This window comes from Chrysemys picta, chromosome 4 (assembly GCF_011386835.1).
Source record: "Chrysemys picta bellii isolate R12L10 chromosome 4, ASM1138683v2, whole genome shotgun sequence".
In the NCBI taxonomy this organism is placed as follows: Eukaryota; Metazoa; Chordata; order Testudines; family Emydidae; genus Chrysemys; species Chrysemys picta.
Genome location: NC_088794.1, coordinates 107,421,275 through 107,439,120, shown reverse-complemented (window position 1 = coordinate 107,439,120; position 17,846 = coordinate 107,421,275). Strand labels below are relative to the sequence as shown.

General features: G+C 39.4%; 1 protein-coding gene across 14 annotated transcripts in view; it reads right to left on the bottom strand.

Moving 5' to 3' along the window:
• The window catches only part of AKAP6 (A-kinase anchoring protein 6), a 427,955-nt gene that overhangs the window by 99,193 nt on the left and 310,916 nt on the right, over positions 1-17,846 (bottom strand). For all 14 annotated transcript variants that reach the window (XR_255087.5, XM_065595443.1, XM_065595441.1 and 11 more), the window contains one exon: positions 5,384-5,532. Coding sequence is in view for 13 of the 14 variants with exons in the window: in XM_065595443.1 (XP_065451515.1) it covers positions 5,384-5,532 (149 nt within the window). In the remaining variant the exon portion in view is untranslated. The remainder of the gene's footprint in view (positions 1-5,383; positions 5,533-17,846) is intronic.

The window sequence follows — 17,846 nt, the reverse complement described above, 5'->3', positions numbered from 1 at the left end:
TGGTTGAAGAATAAGTTTCATTGGAAGTTGAGGGCATTTGTAACCTCTCATGAGGTGTTTGATGGACCTTTATTTTGAAACTAATTGCGACACTACACTCCATATTCTTCATAGAAATATTGCTATAATATGATTGTAGCATAACTATGATACGTTTTGTGCAAGATAAGTTATGTGAGATATCGTTGGAAAGGTTATGATTTGCTGAATATGATTATCCTATTTGTATGCATGTATCATTTTGGTATCTAAAGTTAGGAATATTGACTATACATCTGTACTACCGAAGTGTTTGCATCCAGGGAACGCACACCAGACAGAATACAATCAGTCTGGCTGGCTAGCTGGGGACCAGTCAATGGACCATTAGGGAGAACAATAGGTCTTTGAAGATGCTCATCTCCCACCTTCCTGAGAAGCTTTCTTGGGATGCTACAAACCACCTCTGATTCATGATCGTTTTGACACTGCAGGGTCATGTGATTAAGTCACCTGGTACTGGACTCCATGATAGAATACCAGTATTTTTCCACTGAGGGGGGAGGAACCACACTGAAAAAAAAAGGATTCCTGCCATATGTAAAGCCTATTTAAGGCAGGGGAGGGACATTTAAAGGAGGGTTGGTTCTTCACTGAATCCCCGCCCAGGATGACTCCTGGAAAGATCAAAGAAACAAAGACAAAGTGGGGGAGAAGGACTGAACCCAGCCTGGGAAGGTATCTGGCCTGTGAAAGAAATACCTGGAGTTTTAAGCTGCAAGCAAGAGCAGTTTGCCTTCAAGAGACTCTGCAATCTGCCTAAAACAACATTTAGGGTGAGAAATTACTATTTGTAACCAGTTTCTTTAGTATCTAAGCATATATTGCATCTTTGTTTTATTTGCTGGGTAGTCTGCTTTGATCTGTTTGCTATCCCTTATAATCACTTAAAATCTATCGTTTGTAGTTAATTAACGTGTTTTGTTTTCTCTAAAACCAGTTTGTGGAATTCATAACTGGGTGGAGGCAAAAAGCTGTGCAGATCTTCCTCCACATTGAGGGAGGGAGCGGATTTCATGAGTTTATGTTGTACAGCACAAGATGATACAATTTTGGGTTTACACTGCAGAGGGGGTGTGCACTTGAGTGCTGGGCAATTCCTTAGTTGAAGCCTTCCCATTGAGTGCTGATTTCAGGGTCTGTGTCTTTCTGCAGCTGGGTGTGACCCTACCTGTATGTGCTGGAGTAGTTTGAGGTCCTGGCTCAGCAGGATAGTGTAAGGGAGCCCAGCCTGGTGGGGTAGGTGGGCTCAGTGGTACCCCAGTACATCAGCTGGCACCCAGGAATCGGGAGGGGGCAGCCCGTCACACTAATATAAAACTATAATTTTCATAAATAAAGTCCATGGTATTCAGACTGTTGTGTAATAGAATCCTTACCTAAACCTCAGAGAACTGACTAACCATTCTGCATCTTCAATACTCAATTTTTTGATATTATGTCTCCGCCAAAAATTATCCCAGCTCATAAAAACTGACAGGGTAGAATGCTGATTATTAAAGACATATTTTTATCAGGCAAGGGGCCAAATTTTCAGCTGGTGTAAATTGGTATAGCTATACTGGCTTCCAGGGTCTTCTCAGTTTACATCAGCTGAGAATCTAGCCCAAGAATTAGTGATGGATTGAACCAAAATCTGGATCCAAACACTCCACTCTTTTGGCAGAATAGGTCTGGGGTGGATATTTCAGAATCAAAACCCATAAATGGATTAGAATTTTAATATAATGAGCAGAATTAAAGTTCTGAATCCAAACACATCTCGCACACTGGGGCTTCAAAATCCAGATCTGAACCAAGATCTAAATTTTGCTATGCAAACCCATGTTTAATTATTATGAAGTTTGGTTTAGAAGTTGTCAAAAATATGTTTTGACATAACTATGAACTGCTTAAAAAAATCCCTTGCTTTTAAAGATATTCTATTTTTAAAAAATGTATAAGCTATTATTAATTTGATAAAAATGTATAAGATAACAGGACCAAATAAAGAAGTTAACAAAATGGGACAAATGTAGGTTCAGTGATAGGTTAAGATTAAAATATAGCTGTCAACATTTCTGTTAGGTTGAATATTCCTTTTCTATTCAGAATCCATTTTTTCTATGCATAGCATGTAATTTTTCACACTGCCTGAGGCAGAATCAAGAGCTTAGCTTCTGAAATACTGTATATCTGCTAGATGCAGGAATTACAAAAATGACTTGATTTTGGTGCATTAACCAAGTCCACTTTAAAAAATGTAGAGCAAGTGTTTCTGGTCCAAAATATTCATCCAATAAAGGAATTCCAATAAAATTCATCCAAGAGGAATGCAACAAAGTGTGTTAAAGAACAAATAACTAAACTTCCTTGAACATAGTTTTATGGTTAATACACTAAACTCATTTTAGCAACATAGTGTTTGTAATGACATTAAGGTATATTTTAGCTTGGTAAACAGGAAATAAGATATGCAGAATTGCATGGCTTATCCCTTGAACCCTAAACATATTTCTTAATGTATGGACATCAATTTATTATTTTGAATGAAAATTCATGAGCCCCTTTCTTATGAGAAAACCAGTTCATCTGTGCCATTAATAAATAAAAAGGAATGTGGAGCTATTTCCATTAGCCATTTTTTTTCATGTTTGACACGTACCACCAGATTGTATTATTTCTTTGATGGCATAGCTCACATGGCATTTAGAAGTACTGTAAGCATAGTAGTATGCCTGCCAAAAAAAAAACCAAAATCCAACCAGATAAAATATTCTTTCGACTTTCTGGGTCATCATCTGTTGGATCTCCTTTCCATAAGCATGCGATTGAAGTATTATAGAGGAAATCAAATTTCTGACCATAACAGCTTTAAAAAATAATATTGCTTTAAATTCTGTGCATATCTGGAGCATTCCATAATGTTCAGTCAATGCACTCAAAGCCTGATCCTGCAGTCCTAACTACGGTCTAATGAGTACTGCCAAAGGACTGAAAGAAATGGTCCTGAGACATGTGCAATAGTTTACTGAACACAGTAAACATGGGTCCGAACTAAAACTCTGATATCATCATGCCACCAACTCTGAGGGTGTTCAGAATCTGAACCTATGTAAGTATCAACATTTTGCAGCTGGTCTCTATTACTCCTTTGAGCTCTTTCCACACACATGGTGGCCATTGTTCTCCTGCAGCAGATCCCCATTCTTTTCTCTTTCATTCCCTCTATAGCCATTCCTATGCAGACATTAACCGATCCCTCTTCATTTTCATTGTAACTATCCTTATTCTGCAGACATTCCCCAATCCTTTGTAGTCCCACCTCACAGACTTTCCAATTTGCAGATACTATCTTACTGGTCCCATTTTAATCATCTCTTCCCTGCACCTAATCTACTTCTGATCTATTCCCACTGTAGATATATCTCCCCCATTTGCCAAGTCCTCATTCTTACCTTGTTCGCACTGTAGGCATTCTCCCCTGAACAGGCTCCAAAGGCCATGCATCAGGTCTCTAATATATGGGCATTCCCATGCTACTCCTCAACATAGTACCTTATCATAGTATCAATAGCAAGCACAAAATTTGGATATATGTGCACAGAGGGCCAAATATTAAAAAACAGCCCCTAATCTTGTAGTTGCAATCAAATGTGGGCAAACCTCAAGGGTTAGATTTTCAAAGGGGCCTGAGGGAGTTAGACACTCCACAACCCATTGATATGGAGGTCAGCAAAGGTTGGCGCCCTTTGTTCTGTAGGCCCCTTTGAAAATCCCAATCTAAATTGGTAAATGGCTGATTTATGGATGTTAAGCAAGAGGTTAAACATCTAAAATGCTGTCATTTTCATGTGCAATTTTGTCTTTTACATGTGCAATGCTTGCCATTGATACTATGATAAGGTACAATGTTTAGGAACACCATAGGAATGCCCATAAATTAGAGACATGTTGCATTTCCCTTGGAAAGTTAGCTCTGACAAAGCTGTCCCAATGCACCAGAGGACTGTGGCCAGAATGTTTGCAGTAGGTAGATCAGCTATGGACCTAGGCATTACTACAGGGGAGGGAAATATTCAGATCATGGGGATAGAGCAAGGCATTTCTCCATTGGCATCAGTGGAAATTTTAAAAAAATCCCTATGGAGCCTGTTCAAGGAAGAATGTCTATAGTGGGAATGAGCGACAATACAAACTTTGTAATTGGGGGAGATATATCTACAGTGGGAACAGCTGGAGAAGAGATTATGTACAGGGAATCAGACAGATGACAAACTCATTAGACACAGAAATCTCAACAGACAACAGCTAAAGTAATTATTAGAGCTGGTTGGGAAACAGTTTTCCCAAATAGATGCCATTTGGGATGAAACTGAGACCTTTTGAATTTTTTTCATGAAAAACCAAAAGGAGAGACAAAGAAAGAGCATGTGCCTGTATTAGAATAGTCTCGTGGTCAGAGCAGCCAGCTGGGAAAGGAGAAACCCAAGTTCAAATCCTTCATCTGCCTAATTCAGGGTGGTCTCTCTTAATCTCTCCTGTTGGAGCTGTTCCATATAAATAACTAAATATTGATTGTCCCAGAGTCAGAACAAATGCCCAGTGGTTAGGGAACTCACCCAGGATGTTGAAAGGCAGGGAATTGAACCTGGGTCTCTCACAGCGCCCTAATCACCAAACTATTCTGGAGTGGGTTTCTTGCCTGGTATCATTTTGACCAAAAATTCCATTCTGGACCTGAGAAACCTTCCTGTCAAAACAGCTATATTTTCACTAAAAGTTCTGGTTTTGACTAATCAGCAATTTTGGTTGAAACAACCGTCAATCAAATATTTCCTGGCCAGATCTAGTACTTATAGCTTTCAGTCAGTACTGGACTGGGCCATATTTAAACCAGAAATCCAGAAATGAAAGGCTTCACATTCACCTACTAAGGGTCTAGTAAAACGGTCTCTAAGGAAGTTTGTTATAAAAAGATACTGACATGTCATGGAAGTCTTTGGAAGAAACATACTAGGAAACCCGAAAGCATCAGAACAAATTAAGAAATAAAGAGAAATAAAGGATGACATAACAGGCTTAGAAAAGGCTGAAGTTTAAGGGTATGCAAAATTTTTCATGTAGATAATGGGCTGCTATTCGGAAAAGTTAGGTAGCTCTAGGAGCGAAGCAATTAATGTAGATAAAATTATACAGAACTCATTAATTTTTGCATTAATAAATATGACAATAAATATACATAGCATGTTACCTTGTATCTTGGTTAAGGAGGAAAAATCCTGGCTAGCATAGCAGTAAGAAAGAAGATCATGTAAAAAAAGCACAGATCAGAGAGAATAAAACAAAAAGAATAGTTTCCTACCCATTACTTCCCACTGTGTGAACTTTTGACATATCAGCAAACTCTTCCTTTCGCTTGCTACTACTGTTGTACTGTTCACTATACAGCTTTAAGGACATCTGTTCAACAGCATCTCTTTGTGCTTCCAGATAGCATAGCTGAACCTCAGCCTAGAGAAAGAAAACAAAGAGGAAAACACTTTTTTTTTTTCATTCCAAAGGAATGCATTTAAAATGACTACTTTTGGACTGTACCAAACAATTTAACCAAATTTCTTTCTTCCCTTAATAAGGCTGGTCCTATAAATCAGATCATAGTACAGTATATTACCTAGCGTATAACTGGACCATTTAAGTTCTTATCAAAGCATGGACCTTATGTCCCATGAGATGTATATCTAGCAAAATGCTAAATAAAAATGTTTGTCTGTATGCGTGTGAGCGAGCAAGTGATATTAGAAATATCACATTCTGAAAAAATCCAGCTAAATATATAAAATAAAGCTTCTTGCACATTTCAGAAGCTCATCTTCATCTCTTGCTAACAAGATGACGATGCTTCAGAGTTAATTATACTTGCATTGTTTTGTTAAATTAATAACTGTAAATTAAAACAAAGGGACTGGCATTGTTCACATTCTATTTTTCCCTATCTAGTTTCCAGTGATTACTCAGAAATCTTGATTGCAAGGAAGAGGCAATAAGTTAGATGTGCTGTTTTCCATCAGTCTATGTGCCTAGCCAAAAGAATGTTGAATAATTTTTGGCATCAAAACTTATTGAACAGACGCTTTATTTATTGCAGCTGTGGTGATCAGTTGGATTCTGGAAGTCAGAGCACCAGATGACATGGGAATAATGTTTGCTTTTTGCTGTGCTTGCCCCTGGGTAGCAGGGAGAAGAACAGAGGGAAGGATAAATTCAAAAGCACTTTGGGGCCAATATGCTGTTGTTTTCCTTTGGTAAGGGTGCACTAAAATAAAAACCACAGACATTACAAATTCTGATAAGCTTCAAAAATGTCACTTCTTTGTAACTTAATTCCATATTCCTATTAGTAATAACATGTTCAGTCAATCACATGGTATGGCAGCAAGATGAATGCACTAGCATGGAGGAAACCTTGGTTTGGAAATGATCTTCACAGTCCAAGCAAAATGAAAGAGAAGTGTTTGCTCTCTGCGCAGAGGGTAACAGTGACTTCTATCTATGATAACAGCCATTTGTGATGTAGAGAAAAAGTGCCAAGATGAAAGTGCTAAAACAGGGAAAATTTCCAAAGCCCAGAATAAGGATGCATATTATGGGCCATGTTTGGACTGGGAAGAAAAAATAAAGGAGTGCCAGCAACATATGCTTGAAAGTAGTTTTGGACACTTATATAATCTTGTGGTTACCTGGATTATGTGAAACTTGTTTATAACTTGTATTAGCATTGATGTATTTTTTACCAAGACGTATTATAGCTAATTTTGAAATACCATTTCCATTTTAACTTCCTTTTTCAGTTGCTTATAGCTTTTCTCCAAAAATCACTCTTTGTAGTGAATCTTTTAATGTTTGGGTTTAACCCAGATATGATTTTTGGGACAATTTGAAGAAAATCCATTAATCCATCTTCTGAATAGCTGGAACATAAAAAAACTTCCAGTGCTTTTCAGTGCTCAAATAAGTAAATCATAAAGCTTTATTTTAAAGCATTATACTTGACATGTATGTAGTCCTGAATGTGGAATGTCCATTTTGCCTTCTTTGAAGAAATTTGATTATGAAAGAAAGTTATTTAAAAATAATTAATGTATAAACAGTATGCACAATATATAACTTTCCTTACTGATTTCATCATGCACTAAAGTGCTGTAGTCCAAGTGTTCACAGATGTACAATCTTTCTTGAAGAGGGTTGACTTGATTCTGTCAATCTTTCAGTCCTTAAGATATTTTTGTTTGGTATCACTGAGCAAGTTTATAGTGTGCTGTATATATCCTCTAAAGAACTTTGATCTCATACGCAGGCTGAACACTGCTCAACACCAATTTCTCGTCGTAAGAGCACTCTTCAACTTAACAATTTGTCATCTGTGTAGCCATTTATACATTTTAAAACAATCCAAAAACAACAAGATTGTGGATATACTGTACAAGTATAAAGACAATCTACGATTAATTAATTATGGAAGTTACATATAGTTACCAATGAAAAGGCAGTACCAGAATATGTGAAATTATCGAAATATTCTGGTTGAATATATCTAATCTCATCTGGTTTTACCAGATAAACTAGGTTGGGAGTGGTCAGTAGTGTGATGAGACCCCTGAAGAAAAAGGAATCCATGGAACACAGACTGCTGTTTACAGACCTCAGAAAAGACTACCAGTAACAGAGAAATCAGAGTTCTCTTTAGCTTAACAAATAGTTTCCTTCTGTGGGTTATTGAGGTTCCAGGTTCAATCTCTTTCTGGAGTGGATTCCTCACCCACAAGGATAATCTTTCATTTGAAGTTTACTCATTTTGATGCCTTTATGTATTCTTCACTGTCCACATCACGCATTGCAGTTTTCATTTATTCTTGCCAGAAAGCACTTATTCATTAGCTGTTTTTATTTTAGTTATGGTTGAGGTGGCACTTTCATTCTAAACCCCTATTGTGAGTGGCTGATAACTTTCCAAAACAATTACCGTATGAAATAAAATTTCCCATGATTGTTTTCAGCCTAGAGGTGAATTCTTTTGGAAAGTTTAAAGAAAACAATTTTGCTTGCTTTGAGGATGGAGTTGCAAATGAAGATGCATTTTTAACTTAGCAAAATAATTATTTTTCTTGTTTTCACTAATTAAAAAAAAATTAAATTACCCATATAAAAAAACTACATTAAGCACTCAAAAAAGTCAGGAAATGCCCATGATTAAATTTTTACATGCAACCTGAAAGCTGGCACCTTCTTCATATGTATTAAGAGATAGTCTTTAATGATATGAACACATGCTAGTTCTCAAATGACATAATATACTGCCATACGAATTTTCCTAAAATTTTAGATACACACATATAATATTTTTTCCATAGAGTTTTCTATAGATTTTAAGAAAAAAAAGGGGGAGGGGGATAAAAAGAAGCAGCTTCTTGCTACAGAGCTTTGAAGTTCTGCTAACTTTCAAAAATATGGCATTAGCATGTGGAGACTCCTCACCGGCAAATCTTACAAGCTGCATAGCTGGGAAGGCATTTGGTAGACTTCTTTGATTGGCCCTTGGACACCTTACAAAATGCACTGCAGGCTCCCTTGATTTCTTTGCAGCTTAGTGTTCAAAAGAGTCCTCCCTCAAGTCATCCTACACCTTCAGTATACTTTTTCCTACACAGCTAAGTTAGACACACACACACACAAATACACACAGGTAACACAGTCTCTCTTAGCTGTACATTTTGAACTTACTAATAAATTCTGTACAAAATTTCAATTGACATGGACACAATGAAGACAGACGCATGCATGGAATTAAGTGGAAGGCTGAAACTTTTGTTAAACTTTTAACACGGGAACGGTGCTACCTGCCCATCACTGATACTTGCCTATACCAGACATTTAATTGGTTCTAGTGCAGGAGTTACAAGGCTCCTTACCATATAACTCATAATGCGGGGTAGGCTATCCTCAGTAGGGTTGCCAATATTGTATTTCAATAATAAGGGACTGTTGACAACCCTAATCCTCAGTTTACCCCTCCAGAACTCAGTTCTCTCTGAGTCTTAGCACCCCCACCCAGCTATGAGTGGGCAGAGGGTTGCAGCAGGGTGGGGACCTCGGCCCGTGAGGGCTACAGGGTCTGACCTTGGTCTGAGAAAGCTACAAAATCTAACCTGGGCCTGGGAAGGCCACCCTATAGCATGGTCTCACCCTATACCATGAGCCCAAGGCTCATCAGCAATATCACAGGTCTTTTACCTCTAGGAACTGTTCATTTTATTCTCTTAACCACACGGGAAACAGACTGCAAGTTGCTATGAATAAACAGCTCTAACCAAGTACCTCAGTTAGGTACTAAGCATGTTCCTACTTAACTCACTGTGGCTTGAAGGTGCTGCGAGAAAGGCAAAAACCTCTGTGGTCCTCTGCCAGTTGGCCCATGGGAGAAAAAATTCCTTCCTGACCCCTAAACCAGCGATTGGTTAGATCCACAGCATCTGTCAGGCCAGATTTCCATTCCTAGTTCAGGGTGGGTAGGGTGGGGCTGCTGGAATGGAGCTGTAAGGGGCTCTACATGGCTCTGCACCAGGTAAATTCTGGGAGCTGGGGAATAATAGCCAATCAGCAACCCTCCTCCCCCAGCTGGCCAATGGGTGCCAGAGACTCTCTGGGGAAGGAGCTATCTATTGTTAGGGTTACCAGATAGCAACTGTGAAAAAACGGGACGGGGGTGGGGGCTATATAAGAAAAAGTCCCAAAAAATGGGACTGTACCTTTAAAAACGGACACCTGGTCACCCTACCTATTGTCCCTTAAGGAGTGTCTCCCTCCTTTGCTCCTGGGACTGTCTCCCTTCACTGCCAGTCCCATCAAGTTCTCTGACCCATTGAGGCAGGTGGGTGGCATATGCATGAATGATTTCTAAAGGCGCATAGAAAAGTCTAAAAAAAATCATCTCTCTCCATCCCTTTAAGAGTACACTAATCCCCTCGAGTACAGAGACAATAGGGACTTATCATCAACAGCCTATGGACTGCCAAGCAACAGGATGATCTTCTAGTCCACAAAATCAGATCCAGGTGTACGTAGACTTGAGAGACTATTGCATGTAGTGAGTTTATAGGCAGCTCAGCTGCACTGCTATCATGTAGGTGGCTGCAGACCCAGTCTGCCGGCTTGTGACTACAATTCTATTTACCTGTCCCTACTCAGTTGTTGAGCAGTGGATTGTGGCAGGGTACTACAAGTCAGGGGGATATAATGGGAAAAGGGAGGAGACGACAAATTACTGAGAGTAGAAGTGAGAGAGAACATGAACAAATGTGGCTGAGACAGGAAATAGGAGGATGAAAGCACAGGATGGAAAATGAAAGGAGAGGAAGGTTGAAGCAAGGAAAAGGGGAAAACGGTAGAAGCCAAATGGGGAAAAAGAAAAAGAGAAAGAAAAAGGTAAAGAAAATATAAGAGAGGAACAGACATCCATTATTCTCTTCCCCACAACCTCCCAGCTCACTAACCTTCTTGTGCTGACCACCACGATCTACACTAAAACCATACTCAGTGAACCCTGCTACCTTACAGGACTACTATTCCAGTTTTTTACCTTGAAAATATGATCCCTGAATAAATCAACTATTTTTAAGGATAGCTGCTGTCTTCAGTTATTGTAAATATTTGCAGCAACTCAAACTCAGGTAGCTCAGAGCTTCAGATGGATCCTTCTGATTTCTTGTGTGTATGAATTCATCTATCACACTGTTATACTTAAAGGGTTTTTTCAGTTCATGTTCTACTGACATCATTGCAAATCCAGAGAGGCTTTGAAGACCTCAGGTAGCTATTGATCAGTTTAAATTTCAAAAAGCTATAATTTGCAGGAGCCTCAGTAAAAAATCACAGTCCAGAAAATGTGCAATACAACACAGAAGTCTGAGTAAATCTGATGCAGTCTATTCTTAAAAGTAAGATTTCTTCTGAGGTAATGAAAATATAGTTTTGTATCATTTCAGCATGACGCTGTAGCTTCATTGTAACAGGTTTCAGAGTAGCAGCCAGAATGATTACTTGTTTTAGTGCTCAGCAGATCTGGCAAGCTCAACTAAACCACTTTAATATTTTTAGGTTGGCCTATGAAACAATTTTTTGCTCCCCCTCCAGCAACTATAAAAGACTGCTGTCCACCACAAGCACACCACTGTGTACAAGACCAGACTGAGAATTCTGAGGAGGGTTAGCGTGGAGATCCTTTGGTATCACCCCAAACTTCACTGACAAATTGAGTGTAAAATGGGTTTTTTTGGGAAGATGTTTGCCTGGATTCCTACTACAAAAGTGGAGCACAGCAGCTGCTTGCGCTTGGGGTGAAATGGGGGTTGATGTCTGTGAAAAATTGGTAATATTTAACAAAAATGGCAAGGAACCATGAGGTGTGGTTTTGAGAGCTGCTAGGGGCACAGGTACAGGAGAGTTCTGTCTCCATTCCGGTGAATGTTAGGATTCATAAAGCACTTTTAAAACATTAGTGCTTAATAGTCACGAAAGCCTGTGAGGCAGAGAAGTATTACTATCCCCACTTGCCTTGCCTAACTTTACCTAACCAAGTCTGAACATTTTGGCTTTTGACCGAGCCCACAGAGGGAGTCAGTGTCAAAGCTGGGATTAACCTCTTGCTCTCAGTCTCACACTATTGAGATGATCTCCCTTGTGGTCAGAGGTCCTACTGGCTGCTCAGCAGAGAAGCTGGCTCAGCTGCAGGCTGCCTGTAGTAGGCATCTTGCGATGGTCACATTCAGCAGTAGGCTGAGCAGCACTGCACCCTACAGTTGGAATTAAGCTGGGGTCTGTCCAAAAATCAAGGGATGTAGAGCTCTGATTTTTCTGAAACCCTCTAGATCAACTCCAGTAGGCTGCGATGGGATTGTGAATAACTTGGTACCTTCAGGAAAACTCAGGGTACAGTTTACAACCCTAGCAAGCAATTTGCATTGGTTTACATTTTCAAGGCTATTGGCACAAAGAAAAGAGCCCGAAACTTAATTAAAAAAAAAGTAAAGATTTTCCAAATAAAGGGAGGAGACTGTGGCTGCGGCTTTTGCAGGCCCTCAAAGACTGGTTCTGCATGTCAACATTAAGTGCTTTCCACTATAAAGGTTACCATGTAACATAAATGGTAATCAGTGACAATACAAATCAATGAAAATACATTTTATTTCTTGTTAGACCTGCTTGTTTGAGTGACCTTATTCGGTAGTGAAGAAAGACAAGACACTGGATAATGGCTGTTAGTGTGTGAGGGGGGGAAGGACATTGTAAGGTTATACTGTATAAAACCTTGAAGTGACTGTAGAGCCAACTGAGTCACTCAGAATTTACACTAATGTAACTGAGATCACAACCTGGCTTTAGTGTTCTACTGTGAAGGGAAGATTCCAATAAATATCACCAAATTGGTGAGAAAAAGAAAGTGTTTACAAACACTACTTTCCATGGAGTACTACAAGTTCTTCTGATATGAAATCTATCACTATAAGCACAGTATTCTATGATTTAAAAATACAAAAGTACAATAAATTAAACTGAATTTGAACTGTGTAACTTGAACTAAGCCCTATTATCCCCTCTTTAAATAGTGCTGTAGAAAATACTATTTCACTAACTTGTAATTATCAAATAATTTTACACACACACACACACACACACACACACACACACACACACACACACACGTCCCAATTCTGCAAACACTTATGCATGTGCTTAACTTTAATTGATGGGGACCACTCATATAAAGTTAAGCATGTGTTTCAATATTTGCAGAATTGGGGCATTATTAGGTACTGTTATTATATATATACACATTTAAAGAAACTTCAAAGTAAATATTTACATTTTAAATCTACCACTTGTTTCTTGAAATTACTTTGAATTTTAAATACTTTATTAGTGAATAGTATTCTTATTTTATATCCTAATATTTTTGATGCACTGAGATTTTGTATACATTTGTTCTGACAAAAAGGAACTAAATAAAAATGCAACTACTACTAAGATGATGCTATATGGTTGCCAGGTGTCTGGTTTTCGACTGGAATGCCCGGTCAAAAAGGGACCCTGGCATCTCCGGTCGGCACCACTGACCAGGCTGTTAAAAGTCTGGGTGGTGGCATAGTGGAGGCTGGGGCTAAGGCAGGCTCCCTACTTGCCCTGGCTCCACACTGCTCCCAGAAGTGGCCGCCAGGTCCCTGTGACCCTTAAGCGTTGGGATGGCCAGGGACTGGGAGGCTCCAGGCTCCATGTGCTGTGTCCGCCCAGAATTCCGGCTCTGCACTCCCATTGGCTGGGAACCGGACCAATAGGAGCTGCGTGGGGTGGCACCGGGGGGGGAGGGGCGGGTAAAGCAGCATGCACTGCGCCAAGCTGTCTGGCTGCCCAAGCACCAAGAGGCCGCAGGGACCTGGCGGCCGCTTCCTCGGAGCCATGGTAAGTGCTACCAGAACCCCGCTGCAACTCCCTGTCCTAGCCTAGAGTCCCCTCCCACATCCCAAACCCCTCATCCCCAGCCCCACCCCAAGCCCACACCCCTAGCCAGAGCCCTCACCCCCTCACCTCCCCACACCTGAACCCCATCCCGGGTCCCCTTCCTGGACCTCAAAGCCCTCATTCCTGGCCCCACCCCAAAGCCTGCACTCCCAGCCCAGAGCCCATACCCCGTCCTGCACCTCAATCCCCTGCCCCAGCCTGGTGAAAATGAGTGAGGTTGGGGAAGAATGAGCAACGGAAGGGTGTGTGTGTGGGGGGGGGGGGATGGAGCTAGCGGGGCTCAGAGAAGGGGCATGGCAGGGGTGTTCGGTTTTGTGTGATTAGAAAGTTAGCAACCCTATGATGCTATATGATAGAAAAAATATGAAGTGTTACTATTTGGTATTAGACTGCATCATTTATGAGCATGCTACATGGTAATTATTTAAATAATATAAACTTTCAAGCTGATACATTTTTCAAACATTTCAGACAAATATAAATCAATTCACTGGTCAGATTTTTTTAGACGTTTTCTCATGCTTAACTGCAAAGGCTGTTTGACTTTGCAACCAATTCTATAACTGCACCCACATGAGGTAGATTCTTGTGCCTGCATAGAGTTCCACTGACTTCAGTGAGGCTCAGCATGAGTTGTAGAATCATGCCCTAGACATGTATGCATCCGAAGAAGTGGGCTGTAGTCCACGAAAGCTTATGCTCTAATAAATTTGTTAGTCTCTAAGGTGCCACAAGTACTCCTGTTCTTTTTGCGGATACAGACTAACACGGCTGCTTCTCTGAAACATGCCCTAGACTGTAAACTCATCTAGGCAGGGCCTGTCTCTTAATATGTGTTTGTACAATGATTAGCACAAAGAGGCCCTGGATTCTTTGTGGGGCCTTTGGCACTACTGCCGCATAAATGATAAAAAAATAATAATACTTACAATGGAGGTCACCAAAATAGGTATCTATCCTCCAAACAACGAGAAAGGCAATTCTCTTTCATATCATGAACAGAGCTGTAGTCTCATGAAAATTTACACCAGTATGATCACTATAAATTTGGGTGACATCCACTATCCTAATAATCCAAAGCACTTTGTCTCCTTTAAATTTATTCCCCTACCTCATTTGATCCTGCAGTGAAACAAAAAGATGTAGTTATGATATCATAACATCTTCTATGCCGTCAGACTGTGCTATTGTAAAGAGATGAATATGATTTCACTGCAGGATCAAGCAGAAGTAGCTAAGCTGGGAAGGAGCATATATTAATGCACAAATGATTTAATAAATTTATTTAATAATAAAGCTATTCAGGAAAGTGCTGGCTAAGAGCATTGTCTGACTATACTGAAAGGACAGGAGCCACTTGATCAAGTTGCAACTTTATTATTAGATGTCTGGGACTACCTGGCAGGTAAATGTGTACAGTGCAGGTAACTCCATGATCATTTCAACATCTACCCGAGGGTTCCTGCCAGCCCCCACACCTTCCTTTTCCATCCAGATTCCCTAGCCAACTCATTGCTGGGATCTTACCATCACCCTCCCCTCGAACAAGAAGGGTTAAGGTGGGCTATAAGAAAGGGGGGGTGGGTTGGCTCCCTGCTGTTCCAGTCATAGGAGCCCTGAACCCCATCCGTTGGCCAACTGGTGGTGAGGGAAAAATTCCTTCCCAGCTCCCAACCAAACCTATTATTTTGTCATCTCCAAAGGGAGGGAGGTGGGTGGTGCACTGCCAAGTCTGGGAAAAGTGGCTTCTCCCGCCGGGCTTGCCCTTTATCGACTCCTCAGCCCTTCCGGTTTCTGGGGATAAGTCAGCATCGTCATGCTGACCTGCTCTACTTTTGCAGCAGCTCCTGAGCCTCTCACTAACCTCCCTTCCTCCCACCCTTAATACGCTATACCCCCTCCCAACTTAAGGTGCAGTCATTTCTCTTGGTATAAATATTCTTTTTCACATTTGACTAAATGAAAAATAAAAAGTTATCTCCACATGATGACCATGTACAAATATCATTAAGAATATATAGGATCAGGAGACAATCATGAGGTAATCATTAAAAAGCTAAAACAAAGCTTTATCAGTAATGACAGGTAAATTATTATACACCAAGACTGACTTCATAGCAACAGCAACAACTTAAGATGTGGATGTAGACAACCATTTTGCCATGTATAAACAGCAGGCAAAGACTGTTGCTTCTTTGAGTTTATTTATGGGCCTCACAGAAAGCATCAGCCTCTTGAAGTATCTGACACCTACTCAGGTCGGGGGAACTGTAAAAAGATAACTGTTTTAAACGTAAAATATTTGTATTGCTGAGAGGTCAGCTTCACTGCTACTGACTTCATGGCAATTTGCATACAATTAAAGCATTACCCATAATGTTCAGAAATTTTAATTTTAAAGCTATGCTGTTAAAGATGTTTGCTGAATTGTAAGCATCTAAGACAGCTGGGAAATCTGTTAACACTCCTGAGTGTTAACAAATAGTTACTGTATTTCTGTCTTATTTTGGTATCTGTTTAACAATACAAAAAAAAAAAAGCAACCCTCACCCTCCATTTTACGACAATGAACAAGATCACATCAGAACAGTAATAGAGATAGCTTCCCTTATTATTTTCAATATATTTAAGTTTGTTAAAATGTCACTATTTTATTATATTTTTGTAGAAAAAAGGGGATTATTTCTATTTCCCACATCATTCTAACTGTTTTTCTTATTAAATCTTTCAGCCCAATAAACGTGAGCATCACATTTGTGTTTCTATGCTGTGTTTGTGTTCTCGTTCTCCTCTCCTGAACTCCACCACAGCAATCTTTATTTATTTCCTGGCTGAAAAGAAAAATTAAAAATGTATAATGTGAAGATACAATCTTTGTTTCCCTTGCCCTGCTGGACTAGTGCTTGACTTCAACATATATTTATGCTGGCAAATACTGCTATTAACTCAGTTACCGTACTACATGAACTACAGTTCCTTTGAAATTCTATAAAATAGTTGTCCTTAGATGATAATAGAAAGGAAGGAATGAAGTAGGAACAACAAGAATTACTTTACATACTAATAACAACAATTTAGTTATCAAAACAGTACTGAACAAGCATGCCTTTTCATACAGTTCTTTTAAAAATTTAGCTTCCTAGGGTTCTAATAGCATTTTCCTATGGTTCAGGAATGCACAGTAGCACTCAACCCAGTGCCTATATCCTTATTTCAAAGAGAATCATTCAAACCGACATCCACCCTGTCAAGAAACTTGACTTTGAGCTGCTAATGCAGAATAAAAATCAATATAAATTTTGATCATTTGATGAATATTTGCTTCTTTCTTTAGTGCTTAGGGATTTAAAACTGAAAACTGCTGAATCAAGTCATTCTATTTTTTTGTGTTTGTGCCAACACCAATTTACTACCCTCCTGAAAGTTCCTGAACAAGATGTCTCATGTGGCAAACATGTTGGTTTTTCCTGTCAATCATAACAGTGCGCCAGTAGGGAACCATAAACATTTCCTTTTCATACTCTTAGTGTTTCAAAAAGGAGTATTTTGATTACTTCCCTGGAAAAGATAAACTTGACTTATTTAGACATATTGTAGAATGCCTATGCCTGTTATTCTTGGAGTGCTGTTATGCCTAAATTGATACTATCTATTAAAAGTTAAACACTTTATTTTTGGCTCCAGTGACCTCACACAAGAAACAGAGTTTGCAGACAGAATTCACAGCAAGCAAATCCCAGTAACACCAACAAGACGAAGAGCTTTGCTATCTTTCACCGTGTATTTTCTGAAAGATGGCAAAGAAATTCTGGCTGCTATAATCAGCACCAACACTTCACAATATTATTGAGAATGAAAAGAAGACAGGCAGTAGAAAAAGCTCCAAGGCTTAGCAATTAAGATGTGACTTCAGTTTGTAGCTAGTTTTAAAAGAAATATATCCTCATTTTTAATATAATGGACTTTTAAAATATGTCTATTGAAATCCTATGTTTCCATCGGGATCTTTTCAAGAAAAAAAGTTTCTAAATTTGAAAAAGTCTAAGATTACTTTAACAAGGACTGCAAATACAAGCAATTTTCATCTTGGAAGACAAAAATTATACATGGCACAGTGGCAGAAGGGCTTTATATTAAGGAGCAATTTTGCTGGTTTCTTATAAATTAAATAAAAGTGGCAGCAGCTGTCTTTCAGAAGGCAGATACAGGCTTGTACAGTCTTATGATATTATGTAGACAGATGTTTTAAATAAAAT